At 43.3% G+C, this 23,863-nt stretch overlaps 2 protein-coding genes across 7 annotated transcripts in view; one reads left to right on the top strand and one right to left on the bottom strand.

Moving 5' to 3' along the window:
• Positions 1-506: 506 nt before the first annotated feature.
• naa35 (N-alpha-acetyltransferase 35, NatC auxiliary subunit) lies at positions 507-9,385 on the bottom strand. 3 transcript variants are annotated; one of them, XM_056419497.1, is made up of 24 exons: positions 9,303-9,366; positions 8,405-8,680; positions 8,076-8,204; positions 7,932-7,965; positions 7,500-7,614; positions 7,284-7,358; positions 6,650-6,817; positions 6,453-6,519; positions 6,276-6,319; positions 6,120-6,170; positions 5,545-5,628; positions 5,221-5,335; positions 4,388-4,566; positions 4,213-4,272; positions 3,949-4,055; positions 3,716-3,782; positions 2,938-3,036; positions 2,598-2,776; positions 2,359-2,495; positions 2,136-2,203; positions 1,903-2,043; positions 1,617-1,739; positions 1,395-1,475; positions 507-1,276 (listed from the first exon to the last, which is right to left on the bottom strand). In XM_056419497.1, exons 2-24 carry the CDS (start codon positions 8,418-8,420, stop codon positions 1,217-1,219), a joined length of 2,199 nt encoding a protein of 732 aa, XP_056275472.1. In that variant the 5' UTR covers positions 8,421-8,680; positions 9,303-9,366; the 3' UTR covers positions 507-1,216. The 3 variants fall into 3 exon arrangements, with proteins under 3 accessions (XP_056275472.1, XP_056275474.1, XP_056275473.1); XM_056419499.1 differs by lacking the exon at positions 8,405-8,680 and having other exon boundaries at positions 9,303-9,385; XM_056419498.1 differs by lacking the exon at positions 9,303-9,366 and having other exon boundaries at positions 8,076-8,201; positions 8,405-9,296.
• A 266-nt stretch (positions 9,386-9,651) lies between these two features.
• Positions 9,652-23,863, top strand: part of agtpbp1 (ATP/GTP binding carboxypeptidase 1) — a 28,335-nt gene continuing 14,123 nt past the window's right edge. For 2 of the 4 annotated variants that reach the window (XM_056419494.1, XM_056419493.1), the window contains exons 1-14: positions 9,652-9,706; positions 11,563-11,621; positions 12,598-12,728; positions 16,931-16,998; positions 17,555-17,618; positions 17,956-18,102; positions 18,276-18,407; positions 18,555-18,648; positions 19,131-19,168; positions 19,369-19,577; positions 19,794-19,971; positions 21,728-21,828; positions 22,190-22,306; positions 22,731-23,497. In XM_056419494.1, the coding sequence (XP_056275469.1) occupies positions 11,590-11,621; positions 12,598-12,728; positions 16,931-16,998; positions 17,555-17,618; positions 17,956-18,102; positions 18,276-18,407; positions 18,555-18,648; positions 19,131-19,168; positions 19,369-19,577; positions 19,794-19,971; positions 21,728-21,828; positions 22,190-22,306; positions 22,731-23,497 (2,078 nt within the window). In that variant the 5' untranslated portion in view covers positions 9,652-9,706; positions 11,563-11,589. Of the gene's footprint in view, positions 9,707-11,562; positions 11,622-12,597; positions 12,729-15,866; positions 15,975-16,930; positions 16,999-17,554; positions 17,654-17,955; positions 18,103-18,275; positions 18,408-18,554; positions 18,649-19,130; positions 19,169-19,368; positions 19,578-19,793; positions 19,972-21,727; positions 21,829-22,189; positions 22,307-22,730; positions 23,498-23,863 lie in introns of those variants that run through there. The other 2 variants (XM_056419495.1, XM_056419496.1) reach the window with 2 other exon arrangements.

Genomic DNA, 23,863 nt, shown 5'->3' with positions numbered 1-23,863 from the left:
TGTATACCAAAAGCAGGCTTCTTCATACCAGTGTTATTGGATGGCAACTTCATTTTATTGAGACAGTGCCATGATGCTAAAGACAGTGTCCAACATGCCAAAGAACCGGTAATCAGTTGCATTGGTTCCCAAGTCCAGAGGTCACTCTGAGGGGTCACGAGACAGGTAACATGGTAGCAAATAAGGAAATAGAACCAATTCATCTAGTATATGCTCTTGGATTTAAGTGTGACAAATCAATCACTGAGGTATGGTATACTGCCATCTAGTGGTATAACGGTGAACCCTTTACTCTGCGGGGGTCGCCCAAGAAACAGCAGAATGAGGTGGAAATATAAATATGATAACAGCATTTTCAATGCGAAGGTAATCATGAAGAGCACAGTATCAAACAACCCCCATTATTTTCAGACCATTTGATGAATACAAAATATATTTTAACTTCAAAAGATTGTGTTTGGGGTCAGAATGACCCCAGGACATTATGAATTGCAGGAGAGAATAAGAAAAGAGTAATGTTTTATTAAGATATGTGTGACAGTCGCTGGTCCACTGGTTTGAGGAAGCAGTGCAGACGGCTCGTCGGCCTTCAAAGCCTCTCTGCGGTGGGTTGTGTGTCCGTGTGTTGCAACGTGACGTCGTTCACATTGTGAGAGCTTCTTCTCTGCAGATTGCCCTGTCGAGGTTTCACAATGGACGGAGGCAGATGAAAGTAAACACGATACCGTCGTCCTCCCACGCTCAACATTTTCATTCCAATGAGAACATAAATACATAGAAAGGTTTCAAATGATTGAATGATATGCACTCGTTATTATCAGTACAGCTCTTCTTTTAAAGCCTTCACCAAACAGTTCTGGGGGCAGCGTAGAAAAACTTTCCATCGGCCAGTTACTTGCGCAAAAGCACCTCGACTGTGTGTGTGTGTACGCGAGAGAGAGACTCGCGTACACACACACGGATGCACAAACGCACAGATTTTCACAGATGTGGATGTAGTGATTTAGGTCCAGGTGTGAGTTCTCTGGTCTGGTTTCATCTCTTGTTCAGGTGAAAAAAAAGAATCAGGTGTATCAAATAGTACTTTACACAACTTTAACAGTTAGCTGTACACACGCACACGCACTCGCTCGCCTCGCACACACACACACGTGTTCAGGTATGGTCTTTGCGGCTGATTGTCTTCATGACATAACAATCCACCCGCGAAGCAGGATCAGATAATCTTGACCACAGGAAAGTACTTGTGAGCCGAGAAGTCAAATTCTGGGAGCACCTAAGGATACAGAAAAATAAACAATGTCAACAAAGTGTTGGCAACATGAACCAAGACCAACAGAAACCCATCACGACGCACAAATACCACACGGGCAAATGATAATCCAGGCAACTACCTTGGTCTCCTTCTTGTGGCCTCCAGCCAGGAGATTCGTAACGACGATGTTGGGTTTGGCCACCTTCAGTATCCGGTTCACCTGTGATCAATCATGAACCGTTATTGATCAGTGTGAACCATTTCACTCAGTTTAAAGCAACACAGCAGAATCAGATTGACCCCATACAACGGAGGCAATGCTTTTGAGTGATATGAAATGCTGTCATCAAGTTTCCCTGACCTCAGGGTCTGGACACGGCACATTCTCCAAGATGAGCTTGGCCTGCTGGAAGTGTTTGCTGGCGGCCATGTACAGGTCAGCGGAGCCTGGCGGAGGATTGTACTTCTTTAGATCGGACATCTCCTGGAGAGGGCAAGAAGGGCAAAGTCAGAGAGAGAGCAGGAAAAACCAACGGCGGCTAAAAAAAGGAAACTACTTGAAACAGGAAGGTGATGGGAATGTGATGAGGGGAAAAAAGGGGGGGGGGGGTAAACGTTTCAAAGGAGGACGTCCACACCAACAGTACCTTGAACTGGATATAGTGCACAGGTGGGGGCGTGACCACGCTGTTGAAGGGAGCGAAGCGATGCTCGTAGCGAACCTGCTCGCTGTCCAGCTCAAACTGAGGCTTTTGCACCTTCCCGTCCATATCCAAAGCCACCATCGTCTGAGGAGAGACGTCGAGGGTTGATGTGACCGCAGTGCGTGGCCAATAGGAGCGAAGAAGGGGTCAGAAGTGCATCTGCGCTGACATCCTACCTTGTACATCCCGGCACACATGTTCTGGTACGCCTGGCTCATGGTGATCTCCTTGCTGAGCGGGCGGACTGCAGAGGGAACCCGGACACCACATCACTGTCAGCACGAGCATCGGCGGTACAGGAGGACCTCCGCATTTAACGACGAGACATTATTTGCGCAGATTTGGGTCAACTCGTGGTCATTCTCTGGTCCCGGCCACAGAGGCCACAATAGAGCGTACCTTTTTTCTTCTTCTTGATCTTTTTGCTGCTGCGCCCTTTCACCTGCTCCTCCATTATCCGCTCCTCTGCCATCTGAGAGGAGTCGGCTCTGCTCAGGGTGGACATCAGCCACGCGTAAAGGAACTCGGACAGGTACCTGCGCTCAGAGACAAAACAGGTATTCAATCGCGGAGCATTACAAGTGCACGCTGAGAATTTCAGTTACCAGTCAGAAACAAACAAACGTGTGTGCTCTCACCAGTAGACGTAGTAGTACTCGTGCATGCTGTACAGCTCTAGTTCAAAGCCGCTCAGCAGGTATTGGACCATGATCCTCAGGTTATGGTAGAGGATCCATGTGCCAAGACAGGCCAGATGCTGTCGCTGAGGCTCGAGCTTCATCAGCAAGCCGTGCAGGGCTGCATCCACCTTCTCTGCCTGCAGAGCACAAAAGAATACTTGAATAGTCGGTTTATGAGTTTTAAAACCACACCTGTCCTGGGGGTAGGTGACCTCTCTCTGCCAAACTCGTCTGGTGCAAAAAAACGAGTGTTGTGTGTGAATATCATAAAAAAAGAAGAAAAAAAGAGGACACGCACCTCGTCCTGCAGTGTGGCAAACTCTTCAAGAATGTGACCCAGCTTGTCTCTCTGTCGAGCTCGGTTGTGTCCATGGATCTGGATCAGACTGCAGAACGGCTGCCCGGGGGAAATGACGGGACACAAACGAATAAACACACAGCTTCCAAACGTGCCTGCCCATGTCGGGGGCTCATGATAGACTAGACCAGGGGTCAGGAACCTTTTTGACTGGGAGGGCCATAAAAGGGGGTGCAGGTGACTTTTTCTTTGCTCCGCCCCAATGCGCGCATAGCGCCGGCATCGGAGCTCTGCGGCGCGCGAGACGGCGAGCCGAGAAGTGTTAACGCGACACAGAATGACATGCTGCTGTGTGGAGACGATCAATAACAGACGTTTAGTTTAATTAAAGAACAAAGACGTCTTTAAGAAAAGGAATCTTAAATTACTTCTGCTGTAATCTGGCGCTATAGAGAAAATTACAGGGGGGCGGGCGGAGATATTATTTTTTTCCAACTCAAAATTGTCTGGGAGCCATATGCCGTCACCGGAAGAGCAATATATGGCTCGCGAGCCATAGGTTCCCGACCCCTGGACTAGACCATACTTTCAGTGTTCCACCCAACTTCTAAAATAGCAAAGTTTCCTCCGATAGCAGAAACGTCCCGTCACCTTTACATCTCACGAGATGCCACGGCTCTCCTCCTAAACTCTTCGCTTATTAATGCACTACTGAAACCATCCCCTTCAAGTCCACAAAGTGACCACACACACACACTGAGCGATGAAGGAAACGTACCCTGGAGCAGTGCGTGACAAAGGAGTCAATGTAATCCTTTGCCTGGTGGTTGTTGAACAGACAACACCTGCAGAGAAACAGGCGCACACACACCACAACAAGCGTGAGACAGCTGATCGAGACACAATGAGCTCCCTTAAGAGAGTTTGCATATCATGCTGCACACACAGCGACATTAAACCCTTTCATGGCATTACACGAGTCACTTGTTCAGGGTGTATTGACAGTCTTACTTGTAGGAGAGGACCGGTGGGCTGACTAAGTATCTCAGCGCATCCTTAATCATGTCCTGCATCAGGTGGGTCCCAAACACTTTCTTGTTATCGATCAGGAACGTCGTCTGGATTTATGAAAGCAATCCTTTTAGTTCTCATACAACTGGTGTTAAACTGATGTGTTATTATTCGTTGTTACATGTAAACAAACCACCTGCTCTGAAGGCATCAGAGGAAAAAAAGCACTGACTCTTCAGAATCTAAATGGCCTTATTAACTCACCTGGAGCAGAGATCTGGAGAGCACACAGGGAGACTGTTCACTGAACTCACAGAAGAAGTCCTACAAAAACCCAACCACACACTATTCATAATGTTTCAATTCACATGCTTTTATTATGCAGAATGTTCTAAGTTACTGGTATAGACAGCATAGCAAGATGTGGGAATGTGTTTACCAGTATGCCATGCAGGTTGGTGGTGTTGATCACATCACAGACGGTCTTGATGCGCTCTATAAGTTTGCTGATGTAAGCCACCATGTCCTCCCGCTTGATGATCTTGGCGTAGCGAGGAAAGGTCGGTGGCAACAGCCTCTGGTTCACCAGCGGCTCGAAGCCCATCATGATGGGCTGGTCTGCAGCATTCACAGAAAAGAGAAGATACTCAAGGTTAACAAAGGTCACGTGTAAAGAAACCTTCCCGGTGAGGCAGCTTCAGCCCTTCTCACAGACTTTTAGTGTGCGTTACATTGTAACTAATTAAAGGGCCAGTGTGTACGATTTAGCTTGATCCAGCCGTGAGGTTGTAGACTGCAACCAACGGAAACTTGCCCGTGTACCAAAGGGCGTAGGAAAACAAGAGTGGCCAGTTTGTCCATACTGTAGAAACATGGCGGTGCAACATAGCGGAAGAGGAAGCTTTGTAGATATGAACAGCTTTTATAAAAAGGTATATAAAAAAAATAAACTTGAAAAATAATATGTTCTATTTCTGCCAATAGATTTCCCTTATAAGGTAACAGTTTTGCCCGGGTCAAGTCCAATGCAACACGGGGACAGTGAGCCAGCTTCCTTCTCTCTGTTGAGCATGAGCTCGGTATCGATCGTGCACTCGAAATAAGATTATTACAAAGTTCATGAGCTGAAGTGCAAATGGGCATTTCAAAGGAAACAATGATGATTAAGTTATTCACTATTATTTGTTTTTGACAGCGGCAAATGAATAACATATTTTGTGTTTGGGGACGTAGATTCCCGACAAGTGAACAAAAGTCATCGGAGTGTGTCACCTCCTTTAGTGGTGTCATTCTGGGACTGGATGCCATGCTGAATACTGGAATGAATGGCTGACAAGAGGTCAGCAGCTTGAGAAACAAGCTTCTGGGCCTCGCCAACCGAGCTGGTCTGAAAAGAAAAAAAGAAGGAAAAATATAAAACTGTGAACAACAACAAACATGACAACAAAGAAAAGAAATGATGAATTTAACATACAAGGGCCTGAAGGTAAACAAACACAATCCTCTTCGCGGCTCCGTATAAGCAGAATAATTGTTTTTATTTAAGTGATAGTGATTAACTCTTTACCTAACTGAGTGTGTTTGTGTGTGTATTACCTCTCTCTTGGTAAAGGTGATCAGTGCAGTCAGTAGAAGGCGCGTGAACTTGATTCTATTGAAAAGTGCCAAAAACTGCTGATGCTGTAAAAATAAAGTATGAGAACATTTAACAGGATCACATGTACATGCAAAGATATTCATACTGCCTCGTTTGTCTTTTAAGTTTACAAGGCACATTAGATAACAAACCACCCAAATAAAGTCCATATTTGGGTCAGATTTTTCCTTAAATTATTATTATCATTACAGTAATGAAAGAGCTGGACATTCCAGAGAAGAGTCTCAGAGGTCATATGAGCCTCACACTGATCGACAGTCAACAGAAACAACCATAACAGGCAGAGATGGAGAAGGCTTTGAGGTTTACTTTGTGGCTCAAATGCTGGGATACTCACTAAACTAATAAAGACTAGTGACACCATCTGATGGTCTACTTTCATGTGTACTTTATATTGAAACTGCATCCCGACAGTCAGACACAACTATTGTTTAGCGTTCAGGTTATCTAGATGCTATTCCAATAACATGCCTTTTACAAAACTCCGTCAACATGGAGGAATGACCTGACGTACCTCCAGCTCAACCTCCGAGTCTCGCTGCTCCCCCTGTCGACAGCGTGTGTTCTGAGGAAGTGGGAGAGAACAAATGTAATACTTAGGATTATTTAAATCAGCAGTGTTTTATTGAAATGGCAAAGACTGCGGCTTAAATTGGACGAGAACAAATACCTTAACTTTCCGCTGTAACTCATCCTCCACGTCTTTCAGCATTCCTGGTAGGTAAAGAGCAAATAAGAGAAGGAGATCACCTCAGCTTTGCTCCTCTGTAGCGAAAGTAGAACTCAGGAGGAGCCGCAGCACATGTGAAGCTGCAGACTCAAGAATCCATTAAGACAGTACGTGTACCTGTCACCCGCAGGTCTGTGACGTTATTGGCCATCTTGAAGCCATAGGTCATGGCCTGGAAATCCTCCTACAAGAAAAATATGCGGTGAATCATGAATACCAGTGGGCAAAGCAGAAACAACAGTAAAATAAAATTGAAAAAAATAAGCCCAGAACCCCCGTGGACTGTAAAAGCTCAAAAGCAGGACGTTGCTTACCTCCTCAAACACGGCAGCTTTGTTCACTTTCTCTCGGGCAATGTCACACACCTTCAGGATGCCCAGGGCAAAGGCTTTGAGGGGTGGCTCTTCAATCAGGTCGGGGTTATGGACGTACAGACAGGTAAACACAGTCTGCGCCAGCGAGTGACCCTCCAGCCATGTGATCTACGAAGATGAAACACGCACACGTGAGTGCTGCGTTTCCCACAGTCGCGCTGATCTAAAAATGAATGCGATTCAATCGTGGGGAATTCAAACATCTTCAGGACATTTAAATTGTTGCTGTTTTTTTGTTAGTTATTTCAGAAAAAAAGAAAACAGTTAAGTTTACATTTCTTTGTGTATTTGCTTGTATAACAACAAACATCTTAAATTATCTTCCCAAAACAATGCATCTTATGTTTTCTGTCTGCAGTACATCTTTCCAAATTAAACAACATCGCAGACAATCTTTGACTTTGCAAAGTCTTAAATAAGACTAACTTCATCTCCACTCTCTCTTCATTTCACTGTGGAGGGGAGCTACTTAGAAGAGAAAGTATCCCATTTGTGGGTCAGAAAAATGCAAAGTTCTACATTCATATGGCTCACAAAATGCAAACGTTTACAGTATAAGAAAGTGATAACTCACCAAACAGCAGAAACTTGTGTCTATGATCCCAATTAGTTCAGGAAGACTCAAATCTTTCACCTTAATGGCACCTTCCTAAAACGATACAGAAATACAAATGACTTGAAATGAACAAACATAACTATACAATCAGAGTTGTACATTTAAATTGAAAAAATTAGACAGTCTTAATTCCTAATAATTAACCATTTCCATTATAAGGCATCGGTACTGTACCTTGATAGCTTGTTCAAAGTTGAGTACTTTCCTGTTGACCTGGTTTCCAATCATACCTGCGTCCATCTTAGGATCCATCATCTCGATGGCGGACATGGCCTCAAACAGGCCAAACCTGCCACGAGAACAGACGATTACTGACCATGTTGTATGTGCGTTTACAAAGCTTAAAGAAATCTCACTGGTCGAGTAGCTGATGCAGATACCAGTATGATTAAATTCCAACATGTTCATGCAAAAAGAATATACAGGAATTTCATGTTTCATTGTAATTACTCAATCTTTTTAATGTTATGAAGTCTCAGAAACAGTGTTTAGACAATATGGGGATAAAAAAACACTAAATTTGATTAGGAGTGTAAGCATGCTGACTATTGAACGTGTTTATAGTTTTGTTGTTAATTGGAGCAGAAATCCCTTTGTCCTACTCACAGTTTGTCATGAAGCAACTCTCCAAGGTTCAACTCTGCATGAATTAAGGATGAGGACAAAGAAAGAGAAAGAAGGAACGCGTCAGTAGCTTTCACAACTGCACACATACGACCCTGGTCACACAACCACTTGCAGAACCTGTACCTTCGCATGCACCCTTAAATTCATGTGTAACATCAACCCAGTTGGCATTGTTTTTCATCTTTTCTGGGATGCCCAGCCCCCAGCCAGCATCATCATCGTCAACTGCTGACTTCATCACCATGGTGACTACTAAGGAGAAACACAAAGTAAACCAGGATACATCTTTTTAATATAGCGTCTTAAAAGTCACAGTAAGAACACTCAGCATTATAAGATCGGCTCATGTCACGGTTGAAGGTGACGAGCAAATGAAGCACCTCTTTACATATTTACTAACCTTCAACTGAAAAATACACATTTATATTCCCCATGTTACTACATTCATTCACCTTCTCCACTGGACATTGCAGCGGTCAGTTGGCTGATCAAGCTTTACACACGCAGTGCAATTGCAAAAGTCCCAAGTTTCAACCATCTCCCTGTATGTACACTGACACACACACGTTAACAGCTTGGCATGTCCTACAGGTATGTTCAGACAGGTAAACACGGTATGTTCTGAAACACTTTGACACAATAATGTTCATACTTAACCTGTAGTCCTGCGAAGCTGAGCACAGGGTGTATTATAATCTCAGGCCACAGGAGAATATTACCATCAAGCTCTGTGAACCGACTTGTACAACTTAAATTAGAGCCTAAGAATTAGTAAATTGTACGCCTGAGTGCACTCTGCCTTTTAAACCATGAACATGTCAGTCCTGTCACGGAAATGTAAAAAGCGAACTCACTTCCTGTACGACTGATTAATGATGATTTGTGTACAAACGAATATCCAAGGACTTCCATCAGATATTCGGTAATAGAGTTATATGGCGATGTAATGAGTAACGAGGCAATAACTGCAGCTAGAAACCTGATGTGTGTCATATGAACACACTGAACTCGATGTAATCTCAGCAGAATAATTACCAGTTTATTGTGCTATCTTGCTCCATCACCTACACATGTGTAATGACTAACCTACATGTGTAATGTGTACAAAACCGACGTACACACACAGAGACACATACATTTCAGGATATATATGCAAGGTATCAAAGGACGTCAGGTGCAAAGGACATGTTTGCTAACTATCACCAACGTCTCAGTAGCTCGTAATACCGTGTGCTACAAGCTAATGTTGCCCACAGGGCAGTTTCCTATAAACAACGCTTGAGTATCGTAAACACAAAACAATAGCACTGTTATTAGAAACCCATAATGTCGTTGTAAATGTGCACGTACCTTAGTATTTTGTATTAACCATGTAGGTTAGCTAAAAAGGAGGTATACAATGACTGTAAAAATCGGCGCAGACATTGTACGTCATCGGCCTCTGTCAACATGGGAGTTGTAGTCTTTACGCGTATGACTGAGCTCAAGCCCTCAGTGGACAGTTTATAGTTTGAAACCCAGACAGCTCAGCCACACAACTATACACATGTTATATTTTGGTACATTTGGCTCTTCAGGGGTCTTTCCATCCTCTTTTTAACTGCTCCTAAAGCCACGCGGAGAAACGTCCTCTCGCGACAGCCCCCGCTGACTGGGCTCATCACAACACCGTCAGGGCGTTTCAGGCGAGTAGCAGTCCCTCTTATCTTAGTATTGGTCCGCCCTGTACGGGACAGCAGCTCCTCTCCCCACAGGTTCGTAAAACCCTCGTCCTCGTTGGTAATATGCAGGTCTATTGCTCCAGCTAATGTGCGCTGTGTGCGCTTTATTGCATATGCATTCTCCGTTAGCTTGCAGCTGCTGCCGCAGACAAGCGACCGTTAATGAGTGACTCGTCCAGCAGGTGCAGCAGCGGAGCCTGTGAGCCCAGACGAGCTTATCTCGCCGAGCATCTTGTCAAGCAGGCCGCTCACAATGGCGTAATAACAGTGACTAACCCACGTGTCCCCCTCGGCTGTGACGGTGTCTTATCATGCTTTGGTTTTATTAATGGGTTGTGGATCCTGGCGCGAGGAAGGAGGCGTCTCTGTGGAGGTCTTGTGGTCAGGCCACCATCTGTGTGACCATGTCAGTGTTACTGTTACCCCTCACACAACAGGGGGGGGGGGGCATCAGGTAATGTTACCTGACTAGTAAAAAGATTGGTGGACAGACAGGTTGACTGCACGTTTTGGGAAAAGCCTGACTTGGCCTGAATTGAGGTCAGACAATTTAGTTAAAAGCTAATTTATTTTAATTTAAAAACTATTTTCGACTTTGTATTGTTCTGTGGTCTCATTTCTGTCGTTTTCTTTCGTTTAACCCTCCTGTTGCCTTAGGGTCAATTTGACCCCATTCAATGTTTAACCCTCCTGTTACCTTCGGGTCAATTTGACCCCATTCAATGTTTAACCCTCCTGTTACCTTTATATTTACTGACATATTTTACCCTTGGGGTCAATTTGACCCCATTCAATGTTTAACCCTCCTGTTACCTTTATATTTACTGACATATTTTACCCTTGACCCCAGCAATTAAAACCTCCAGAAAATTATTAGAATTAATATTGTTTTCCAAGTTTAAGTGTGAGGTACTTTATGTTTGTTTGTTGACTACCTAAATAGCCCTTTAAATATATAAAAAGTTGATATTTCTTATATGTTTGACAGTGAAAAACAGCCTGGGGTCAAATTGACCCGAAAGAACACCGACATTAAACATTGAATGGGGTCAAATTGACCCTAAGGTAACAGGAGGGTTAACTTGTGTGTTCCTGCTTTTTTTGCTACAACATTTCATGTGTCATTTTAAGCACCCAATAAAAGTGTTATTATGACCCATGTAATACAATCTTAACATCAGACTGATGGGTTAACATTTTACGGTAGCATTATTTACGACTCATCTTATCCCGTGGTAAATGCTCCTGAATTCACTGTGTGACCTGACCTGACCTCTGACTCTTGAGAGACTTGTTGGAATTCACTGTACCCATGTTGTACCAAAAAAAACAACCATATTCAGCCGAAAAGTCAAATGAACTCATTTGGCTCTTTTCTGCGGTATAATGTATTGTTTTCTTTTCTGAAATAAATGTTGCCGTTTGATGTAATGCAGCTGAAGGCTGGTACTGTCTTGCTTTTTCCAAACTTTGTGTTCAAATTACCTCATCTATGGGTCTATTGTCTCCAGACATTTGAGATCTGCAGCATGCAGGGCAGCCTCTTTGTTTCGTGTAAAATCAGTCAGGCGGTTCTGTATATCTGATAGTAAGTCAGTCCTGGTCAAGTCAATATGAGCCAGCTGCAGGTTGTCCCTGCACATCCTGGCCAGGTCACTGGTTATTACAGAGAAAATGTGTATGTCCAGTTCAACACATCCACAGCTGCACGAGGCAGTTTAGGTGGATTGTCATGGTGGCATAGTTGAGATTACAAAAGGAGGATTTCAGTGGGATCTCTTTTGGCGCAATGGGCGAAGGTTTATTATGCTCTTTTCTAAAAGTGTACAGTATTTGTATGCATGTCCTTTTTTTTGTCAGAGAAGTTTTAATTTTAATTTCTCTTGCAGACGACATGAAATGTTGAAGTGGTAAATATGAACAAACCCAAAATGGCCACAGAGAAGGGGTGAGTTGTTTTTCCATTTGGAGACAAACACATTAATTATCATTTGTTGATCAAGTTTAAATATGTATTAGTTGTTAATCTGTGTTCATTTGTCAATTATGTGACTTATGCAGTTTGTTTATTTTAGGCGTTACTTCTGCTTCAGTATGTTCTCCTTTGTTCAGACCTACATATTTTTCCAGTTTGTTTCTTTTCTGTCTTCAACACACACACACACACACACACACACACACACACACACACACACACACACACACACACACACACACACACACACACACACACACACACAGTCTCTGTTCTCTGTCTTTATAAGGACATATAAGAAACTCTGGTCCGTTGGGTACAACCACTGAGTTTTGACTTTCTTTCCCATGTTTGCTGTTGCCGGACCAACAACTGACCTCTAACCTCGTGTTTCCAGCTGAGAGCCACTGAGCTAAGATTATAAATGGGGGATGGGTCACTATCCCAGAAATGGTGAAGTGCGAGGGTCTGCCACTCAACGTCAGCAAAACAAATTAAATTGATCTTAAAGTTAAACATGGCTTTCCAATTTCTTTTGTTTTTTCATCACAACATTTTTTACAGAAAGAGTTTTTATTGTGGCTCAGACATTTGACTAACTGTGGTCATATTAGGGCATTGGCACATACGAGGGGCTGCTTTATGTTTGTTCTCCAGTGCCACCCAGTGCTAGATAAAGTGAAATTGATCCATCGTTCTAATCCTTCTAAACCTGGACATGAAGCAGATTAAGCATGTGCTTAAAGAAATATATTTCTGTGTAAATGCATCATCATCATGATGCATCCCGCTGTGTGTGATGCGTACGCTGACCTCTGCCCTTTACAGATGGACTTTAATCAAAAATATATATTTATTTGTCATCCTTTCTCCAAATGTCTATACGGGATTGAATGTCTGAATAAAGCTAGTCTGCTCCCTAAAGGTACAAATATGTGTTTACTTCCAGCGTTCCCAGTAACTCCAGAGTACTGATGCTCCTGGGCCAACTGGAGAGGATGAATGGAGAGGCCATGATGAGGGATGTTGAAACGGCGAGACAGGTCACTGCAAAGATATGTCATCTAATACAGACCCAGGGTGAGAGCAAACACACAACATGACAATGCAATCTACTGTACTTTAGACATGGTGCGTGCATGTGTGTGCGTGTGCGTGCGTGCTTGTGTGTGTGCGCACGTACGTGCAGGTAATCGCACATACTGCTGGATCGATCAGCCCCATATTTCTTGTGCACTTCTTGTGTTTGCGGTAATTCACAAAAGATACAAAACGATTTTATTGACCGTTTATTGATCACTGAACTTACCACGCTTCTTAACCAGCCAGTCGGGCCACAAGTGATCAGGAGCTGCTTCAGTAGCAAAAAGAGTTCCCAGTAATCGGCGAGGCTAAAACAAGCGTTACCTCGTCTGTTCCTGGCCACATTTGGCTTTTGTCAATAACAATTGACAACAACCGAACATTTAGAAACGGCGACTCTGCAGATTAATTCCATACCCAATATATTATGATGACTGAAGTTAGGCACGATATATACAGATGAACTAGAACGTGCACTCGGTAGAGCGCATACCTTCACCGCAGCCACTTTTTTGGTACTTGGCATGAGAGTGTGGGGAACTGTAAATTGATGTAGCTTGATACCGGATATTGTGGTAAACATCACAAAAGAATGATGTATGAACATCAGCCTGGATTTATTGATTTAAAATAAATTGTGGTGGACTGAATCTATTTACATGCCAATTGTATAAGAATTATGATAAAGCACATTTCGGAAGGTCGTTGACCCCAAGGTCGTTGACCCCAAAGCGCTAACAAAGGTAATGCCGTCATTATGACATGACGTATATCGCAAGATTGGGCATTGAATTATGAACATTTTGGCATTAGTTGCATGCCAATTGGATAAAAATTGGCATGCATGGTAAAAAGAAGATGTTGACCTTTTCATGACCTTGACCTTTGACCCGATCAATCCCAAAATCTAATCAAATGGTCCCCGGATAATAACCAATCATCCCACCAAATTTCATGCGATTCGGTTTAATCCTTTTTGAGTTATGCGAGGAACACGCATATAAATAAATACACAGCGATCAAAACATTACCTTCCGCATTTTCAATGCGAAGGTAATAAATTGCTGTTTTTGTTATCCTTGCTGCCATCTTGACTGATTCAACTCCTTTTTTGGTTTGGGAGTGGAGAAGGAGACACACCTGGTGGAGTTTGCTCTTTTCCAGTAAGACATGTGTCCAGTGTAACTGTCAGGTAAATAGAGATGGGTTGGTGCACCGGTAGTCAAAGTGTGGATGGATTGTCACAGTGTCTCCTGATCTGGTTCTCTGATTTCTCTTTTGAAAGGAGAGTAGAGAAGGAGGCCCTGTGCCGTGTCGCTGTGTAGAACAGAAACCGGAGTCTCTGTTGTCTCCGCTCTGCCACTCCAATGAGCTGCAATTCATAGAAATATCTAATGCAAGCATCACTAGTGCTTTACCAAATTGTTGATTTCAGGTATTTGTCAAACTGACATAAAATTGAACAGTTATGATGAGTTATTAATGTCAATTTTAAAGCTAAAGTGGCAACTTACAATCCTTTACGTGTTAGGATGTGCTGCTTTTCTCTATTTTATATCATTGTAAAATGAGCATCTTTGTATATTTGCGTTGATTGTACAAGACTAGCAATTTGAAGACATCATTTTGGGCTCTTGGAAATTGTCATCTGCATTTTATTTCTATTTTGGGATATTCCATAGACTAAACTAGAATGGGCACTCGGTAGAGCGCATACCTTCGCATATCACAAGATTGGGCATTGAATTATGAACATTTTGGCATTAGTTGCATGCCAATTGGACACAAATGTATCGTGCTATGGTCCAAAAAATATTTTGACCTTTCCATGACCTTGACCTTTGACCCGATTGATCCCAAAATCTAATCAAATGGTCCCCAGATAATAACCAATCATCCCACCAAATTTCATGCGATTCAAGAAGATTTTGACCTGTTCATGACCTTTGACCTTGACCTTTGACCCGATCGATCCCAAAATCTAATCAACTGGTTCCCGGATAATAACCAATCATCCCACCAAATGTCATGCGATTCGGTTCAATACTTTTTGATATAAATAAATAAATACACGGCGATCAAAACATAACCTTTCGCATTTTCAATGCGAAGGTAATGATTCATCAGGTAATTGAAAAATTCATCAAATATTCTCGAAAGATGAATCAATAATGAAAATAGTTGATTATTTGAAGCCATTACTAAAGAAAAGTGTTACCACAATACTATAGAAACTTTTTAAGATAACCAAGAAAATTCCATATTTCAGTCAACGTTATGTTTACTATTGTGGATTTTGTGGAGTGAGGATAACTTGTAATCACGAGTCAACCTGAGTGGAGCCGAGTTCAGCTCAATCATCACCTATATTTGACCCTGCTGGTATCGTTTGAATGTCTTCACGATTGCTCTTCGTGAATTTAGTCTTTCCTTTCCCCATGATTCATTACTTCCACTTCAAAGTAAGCTTGTGGTTAATCCATCATGACTGTTGGACACAGTGGAAAGGCTCCTGTCTGTGACCCCATCACTCACGATACCTCAGCTGTTCCTCTCATCTCCTGCGCGGCGGTCTGTCACACCCCAACAGGCCTACAGCCTCAACTTGAAATGTGCATGAGTGTGACGATGGTTCGGGGGAGGGAGGGGGTCTGTGACCCTGGTCACAGTAACTGTACACCCCAAGAAGGACTTTGCTGTACTCTTGTCTCATGTTCAGAGTTGTTGTAGCGGTCGAGAGATTCCAAGAGGAAGAACAAGAATCATAGGGAGAGGGAAAAGTTACTCAAATCTGTCATCGAGGCAGCAGTTCTCCGTTTTCTCTCTTATTTGCTGTCAGAGATTCAGTCTCTGTTTTTATTTGAGAATAGAGTCTCCCTTTCCACGCAGTCTTGAGAACGAGAGGAGGTGCTGATTCCTAAGTTCATAGTGTTCTTTCCCCAAGGTCAGTGTGTTGGTACAGAGTCGCAGCTCCGACCAGAGGAGAAGTTTACCTCCAGCCTTCGAGGGATAGAGAAAAAACAAGAAACGGTTTCTCAGAGCCTTTCAAGGGAATATCAGACAATGAGGCGTTTGACTCACAGCAGACCTGCACAACTTGTACGACTCCAGAGGCAGTGAGCCGGGGACCTGCAGAACCTCTTTTCACCCACATCTTTGGTGAACTTTGAGACCGTTGTTATGAAATGGAGTACCGCTACACTAAGAGATACTCCCAATCTGTGGTCTCCCCAGACCCACCAGGTAGGGTCCAGAATGAGCAAAATGTTTCAGCTTTTTTGACTGATTTATTTTACAAATATGTTAAATATGTCATTCTGCTCAGGATAGGTTAGAATAACCAGTCTGACTTGTACAACCTTCACAGTGAATGTGCAGTAATTTAATTACCAAGCCATGGCTGACTAAAATCTTCACTGAGAAAGACATAAATGATGGATAATGAGTTAAACTTATTAAATGGCAACATACAGGTCATTTACCTGGGGATCAATTTTACTTTTGAGTGCCATATTAAAGCTTGGTTAATTTTTGATTGAAGAATACCATCATTGGCATAGGAAAATGCAGTAAATGGATAAATTGGTGTGTGTGTGCATGCGTGCATGTGTCTGTGTGTCTGTGTGTGTGTGTGTGCGTGTGATTAGTGTCAAGATGACAGTTTGTTTTGAAGACCTTTTAAAAAGTCTGGTATGACAGAAATGTTTTGAGGACACCGAGTCGCTGCTTGTGTGTGAGCGCGCAACTGTTTGTTTACGTGCGCGGGTACGCACAGAGTTGTGTAAGTGTGGAAAGTGAGTTTATAGAACGTGTTCTTGTGCGTCATCAATTTCATTTCCATATTCACCTGCTGTTATGATGCATTCCTGAGTTGGTGACGGCGTATCATGCTTCTTCTCTTGTGGTAAACCAGTTATTTTCACATCCTGTTGAGTGGTACAGTTTCTAAGAGGATAACGGTAGAGCTCATGTCTCAGCTAATATTTGACACATGTTAAATTCTAATTTATTGTATTTATTTTCTATCTTTCCATGTTCCAATTTCCACTGTAACATTGTGACAATTCAACATTCACACGCACAAACACACACACACATTGCTTGTGCGAGAAGCCCCTCAGTTGTTTTGGTGTTTTGGACAAATGCAGAACCGCTTATCTTCACATTTCTGATCCTTTTTATTTTGTTGTGTGTTGCAGAGAAGAGTGGAAAAGAGGTGATGTCCAAAGGCTCCAGTGGCATGGAGGTCATTCTGGCGTCACTGGAGGTCAGCTCACACATCAACTGGAGATTTCAGCTCCGAACATGACAACACTTCAACACTACGCGTACCCTGTAGTTTTTACTTCTGTTTGCACAAATGGAGAAAGTGGTACATTCCTAAATTAGACGACCAAAGACTTATTCGTCTTTGTGCTGAGCTAAGCTAACTGGCTGCTCGTGGGAGCTTCATATTTACCGTCCCAGACTGATATTATTATTCTCACCTAACTAGCGATAAGAAAGTGGATATGCTATTTCCCAAAACTATTTATTGAAGTTTTGATCCCCCTCACTTTGAGACATTCTTCTTACAACGATGTGATCTTTGCCAGAAGAAGCTCACTGTTTAAAACATTGCATGCAGAGACCTAAGAAATGCATCAATGGCTTTGTATGAACAGCTGTGGGAAACGCCGCTGCAGCCGGCACGTCGATGCATGATTTGATTTGAGATGGTTCTGAGAGGAAGTAAAATAATATCTGAATAAAATAATAAAATAATATATTCAGAATGTACACCTGTGTGTTGTTTAACAAGTGTCCCTGTGCGGCTTCCACAGAACACCAGAGATGTCCAGACCACGCTGAACATTTTGTACATTCTCAGTGAGCTGCTGACTGTGGGTGTGTAGAGTGAGCTCTTTTTCTACCCCCAAAATGTATGTATGAGAAGTTTATGCACAGATTTTGAAAGCTGATGACATTTACATAATTTCTGGATAATCACTTTGTGGGCAATTTCACTGTCATTTACACTTTTTCATGCGAGTAATACATATATTCTAAAAGCATAAACAATTCCTTGAACCACACTAACATATGGTAAAGTGGTAGTAGAAGTTGAATATATCTAGGATCCACAAAGTAATGTCTTTAAGGTTTATGCTTCCCAGGATTTCAACTGCATATTCCCCTCATGAATCACATCTAATGCTGTTTTATTGTTGTTTTCTGTCTCCAGGCAGAGGTCGCAGGGTCGGAGTATTTGTGTCTAAAGGAGGCACAGGAATATTATTCCAGATTCTGATCACCGCAAGCAAAGAGTTGCCTCCCAGTGAAGAACTCATGCTGCAGCTTCACTCGCTGCTCGCCAAGGTTGGCCCAAAAGGTGGGTTTTCATATCACAACAACAGGTACGCAGTCATGTAGTCACGTAGACTCCACTAGTGGTCAAACTCTTCAGGCTGCTGCGAAGACTTGTTTAGTAGTTTGCAGAAAACAACAGGGACATAAACACCGAGCATCTGGTGACGTGTGCTCTGCATGTTCCTGTGTGTTCAGACAGAAAGTTTGGAGTGAAGGCGCGCTTGAGCGGCGCGCTGAACGCCACAGTCAACTTAACCAAACAGAACCTACAGAATACCAAAGTGCTTCTGCCCTGTCTCCAGGTTCTCAGGGTTTACTCCACCAACTGTAAGTTATTTTTTTATTTTTTTATTAAATTGTCCGTCTCTATTGGAATTCAAGCAGACGAGTGCCAAGAAACTGGTGTCAGTGGTATTTGATGTCTCGATCTGCTTTTGTCTGCTACCTCCTGTTTATATGGTTGTTTTGGTGAAGCGGTGAATGCTATTTCTTTGGGCAAGAACGGAGTGGTGGAGCTCATGTTCAAGATTGTGGTGCCGTTCAGCAAGAAGAACATCAGCCTGCTTAAGTAAGCAGTCGATTGTCATAATGAGCCGGCATAAACGCTGTGTTAACCCTTGTGTTGCCTTCGGGTCAATTTGACCCGATTCAATGTTTAACCCTCCTCTTACCTTTATATTTACTAACATATTTTACCCTTGAGGTCAATATGACCCCAGCTATTAAAATCTCCAGAAAATTATTAGAATTAATATTGTTTTCCAAGTTTAAGTGTGAGGCACTTTATGTTTGTTTGTTGACTCCCGAAAGAACACCGACATTAAACATTGAATCGGGTCAAATTGACCCGAAGGCGACAGGAGGGTTAAATATTGAATCGGGTCAAAATGACCCGAAGGCAACACAAGGGTTAAAAACAAACTAGCGAGATCCACGGGCCACATCTCGTAAGCCTCTTTCCGCTGTTGGTTCTTTAACTTCTAATCTGTCATTGACGTTTGTTCAGCAGACCATGTGACCGCGTAATTTGCCTTGTTTCTAAATCAACAGGGTAGCTCTGGATGCACTCGGAGCGCTGCTTAAATCCAGTGAGTAGCTTTCTTTGTAGCATTCTGACTATAGTAGTGATCCTTAAATTATGCTGGTTCCTTTAGCCTCTTTCCACCATTATGAACCCTTTTTCTGGACTTGATTTTCTGTCCCCCGCCGAAGCAAACACCGTTAAGGATCATTCAACATGGATTTGAAGTTATCTCGTCCCAAATTGACCCCTTACCCCCCCCTGCAGAGACGAATGCTCGCCGTGCAGTGGATGCTGGACACGTGCATGCCTTGCTGGCTCTTTACCAGGACTGGCATCACAATGACACACGGCATCGCCACATGCTGATACGCAAAGGGCTGCTGGTCTGCCTCAGGAACATCACCAACATCAAGCTCGGCAGGAAAGCGTTCATCGATGCCGACGGCATGAGGATCCTCTACTACTCATCCACTGTGAGTCAGAATGTGACAAACACTTGGCCAACAATGAAAGCATGCGACACACGTTCACAGCTTCCAAGTTTACAAAGTGAAGATGCATACACCTGCCAAGCCTGGGCCTGCACGTTGGTTTACAGCTTTATTTAACACACACACACACTCACACTCTCTCTCACACACACACACACACTGGCCTACTCTCTACTTTCTGTGTGATTTTCTTTCCAGGAGTGTCTCCCGGTGCGGACTCTGGATCCACTCGTCAACACTTCGAGTCTCATCATGAGGAAGTGTTTTCCTAAGAACCGTCTGCCTCTGCCCACCATCAAATCAGCCTTTCTTTACCAGCTGCCACATGTGCCCGTTGTAGGGCCCGTGGCGCAGCTGTACAGCCAGCCACTTGGGGGTGAGAACACAAGACTCACACACACTTCACTCGAGAGTGTCCCAGTATATCGCAGTGCATGCCTTGCATTGACGATGATGCCGTACAGACGGACACATTTCTTAAGATAAGATAAGATAAGATAATCCTTTATTAGTCCCACAATGGGGAAATTTCAGGATCACAGCAGCGGGTGCACATTAGAGCAATAATAAACAAAATACAATAACAATATTAAATGTACAGAGGAATACAAAATATATATAGATACAAGGTAGTGATTAAAGTGAATTGTCAGCAGGTTAAAGTGATCAATTTCTACATCTGAACATTTAAACAAGTCTAAGGATAATACCAATGTGGGGTTGGAAAAAAATGAAAAATGTCCACATCATTGGCATCTTGGAGTGTTTGGCCAAATAAGTCGGCCCATCCGATGTAATCGCAGTCATGGCTCCTAGATTCAGTATCACACACACACACACACACACACACACACACACACACACACACACACACACACACACACACACACACACACACACACACACACACACACACACACACACACACACACACACACAGTGTCGGTGCTTGAATTTATCAACAAAGTCGGAACCTTGTTCGGGAACGACAGGAGCATACAAACAAAACACACACAAACGATGCTGACATGTCTTGACCGCATACATTGTTAATGGCAACACTGCTGCACACAATGTGCCTTACAGGAAGAAAGAATCATCAGCTCTGTGACAGGCCCTTAAAGAAGGGTAAGACATACGTACGAAACAACTCCATCCTCAATACATAGACTCGCTCACGGCTGCTTTCTCATTCACCTCACGTCATACTCTAACTTCACTAAACTAACACATGACATCCGTTAATAATACAGTAATAACGATGCTTAGTGGTCGCATGCTCACTAGTACTACTAGTACTAGTACTACTCTAAATCTGTCCTTCTGTACACATTACATCTATTGCACCTGTCCATCCTGGAGAGGGATCCTCCTCTGTTGCTCTCCTGAAGGTTTCTTCCCTTTTTTCCCCCTGAAGGGTTATTTGGGAGTTTTTCCTGATCCGATGCGAGGTTTTGGGGCAGGGATGTCTATGTGTACAGATTGTAAAGCACTCCGAGACAAATTTGTAATTTGTGAAATTGGGCTATACAAATAAACTGAATTGAATTGAATTGAACTAGTACTGATGCATTTGCACTGTACTCCATTAATTTGCCTCTTTGCATCCACAAGCATTTTGATGGAATATTTGACCTTATTTGCTCTTCCCTTAAAAGGTGCTAAATTCTAAAGGTGCTAACACCACAAACGGGGCAAACAACGATGAAAAGTGCTGACAGTGTTGTAACCTGGGTGGGAAATTGAAGGCGGTCAGGACGCCGTTTCTCAGCTGTAAACGCCATATAAGCTGCAATTAGCTCACCGGTTGCGCCCCCACACGGGAACGGTTACCTAACAAGCTACGACATAGACTTGTCATTGAGATCACCAGCCCACTGAATTAGAAGAAATATAATCATCATATCTTCTGTCCTCTAAATATCGTACTCCTCTGAATCACGGCTGCTTAGATCTTTCTTTTTCTTTGCTCGACATTGTCTCTGTTCTTGTCGTGGCAGTTAACTCATTGTCCAGAACCACTTCTACTCGTCTGGTTGTGTGCCAGGCTGCTGCATACGTTGGAAAATAATAAACTCCCACCTTGCTCGAGTTAAGGTCACCCAATAATGTTAATATGTGTGTGCACCCAGTGGATGATGTCGTGGATGAAAGCGACGATAACGAGGAGACGGACGCAGACACAGAGAACGATACTGACAACGAAGAGGACAAGAAGGATCCACACACTGAGGTAATATCCAGCATTCAGATGCACACACATGAGTTTAGGCCCAGGTGATTTATAGCGTAAACATTTTTTCAGCATTGTTCCATCATGATTATATTAAACTGAATCTCTCCAGATTAAGTAATTTAAGTCTCTTAGAGCTGGGTCAGAGTTGTTGCTTAGGTTGGTGAAGTCCTCTCAATTTCCAGCAGAGGGTAGTCATGACTCATTAGTTCTATTTTTCCTAGTTTTCTACATATCATCTCATCTCATATTCCCCAGATAGCAACATACTTGAGCAATCGCTGAGATGCAGCCAGATAGCACACAGTGAAGTTTGACATCTAGATATGAGTGTTTTCTTTCTTTGTGTCCTTCTGATCAGAACGAGGACATCGAGACGGATCTAAACAAGCTACATCCCAAAAAGAACCCCGGACGTCCATTCGAGGAGTTGAAGGTCTACGAGAGGTTCTTCTTGGAGCTTTCTGAAGACTTCCAGGTCAGTAATTTGTGCCCATGTTGACGAGATTTCAATTTCTTTTCAAATGACTCAAGAAACTATACATTTATACAAACATGTCTGATAGCTGAATCATGTATTAATCAGTCAGTACAATGTGTCCAATGTGTTGGCACACTACACTCCTTTAGGTTGGTATATTTAAACATGGACCATTCAAATTGTATCTTACTGGCTCAATGTATGCACTCTTGTGTGTCAAAATTAATCAGTATCCGATAGACATCTTCTACTACATATTTACATGGACATATGTAGTTAAGACATCATACTGTCTTGCCTCTCCTTTTTTAAATTCTATGATACATCTTTTTTTCTATTTTATTGTATTTATTGTTATGCGGCCTTTTCCACACATATTTGTTGTCTGCATTTTTCTTATCGGTATATCTTATTCCTGCAGGGTTATAACTTTGAACCATCAAAGAGTGCCTCTACCACATCGTCATCTTTCTCCTCGACTCGAGCCACTCGGCCAATCATCGTGCCCACAGCTCAGGCCCTGTCCCCGAAGCACGTCCCTGTAACGAGCTTTCAGGGGGATTGCAACCCTAGCAAAGGAGAACGCCGCCCGCCTTCCCCCTCTGTGCCCACTCCTGCACCTCCTGCCTCTCTGACGCCTCTAGAACTGGACACCATCCACCTCACCAAGGACCAGGACAGAAAAGAGGAGGCCCACATTCCGTCCCCCGACACGCTGACAACATTGTCGTCCCTCATCAGGCCTCCTTCTCAAGCGCAGACGATAGAGCAGGCTCTAGCACATGTGTTGGAGTGTGTCTCCCTCGAAGCGACGGGGGCTCTGAACACAGGAGAAGACGGAGGACAGGGAGTCAAACCAAACGGATCCCCAGTCAATGGCACGAGGCACATCCAGTCCCCACTGCTCCTGGAGGACATCGCTAATCGCCGTGTGGGAGGAGGAGGCAGTAACTGGGGTTCAGATTGCGGCTCAGAGGGGACCGAGGATGAGGGAGGGGAAGGAGCAGTCCTGGAGGTGCCAGACACGGCGCTGCTCCTCCCGCTTCATGACCCCGACCTTTACGTGGAGATGGTGAAGGGAACGCACTCCGTACCCCAGTACGCTGAAGTAGCTTACCCAGACTACTTTGGCCACATAGCCCCAACATTTAGGGAGCCTCTTCAGGAGAGAGTATATGGTGTTCAGAGGTGAGACTTTATTTTGTATCAACTCTGTGGTTTGCTGCAGAGGTAGTTGAGCATAGGAATGAAAGACGGCATACAGATGATAAGAACTACATGTATTGTAGTGTTTCCAATGCCAGAAAGATCAAGTTTTAAAAAATCTTTTATTTGTGCTACAGGCATGAGCATGACCTCGGGCTGACTCATGGGGCTCCAGGCTGAATTTTTTAAGCCTCCGTAATGGGAATGTTTTAGTGATGCTTTTCCAAGGACAAGCTATAATTTCCCAGGCACAATTGGCTAAAAATGTAAATGCAATCGTGTGATTAAATTCTGGGGTTGCATGTCGGTCCAAATGGACTTTTTCATCTGAGCTCCAGTTTGCACTTT

The sequence above is a fragment of the Pseudoliparis swirei genome, chromosome 7 (assembly GCF_029220125.1).
Source record: "Pseudoliparis swirei isolate HS2019 ecotype Mariana Trench chromosome 7, NWPU_hadal_v1, whole genome shotgun sequence".
NCBI classification, from domain to species: domain Eukaryota; kingdom Metazoa; phylum Chordata; class Actinopteri; order Perciformes; family Liparidae; genus Pseudoliparis; species Pseudoliparis swirei.
The sequence above is the reverse complement of the archived record's forward strand: the minus strand, read 5'-3'. Positions and strand labels throughout refer to the sequence as shown.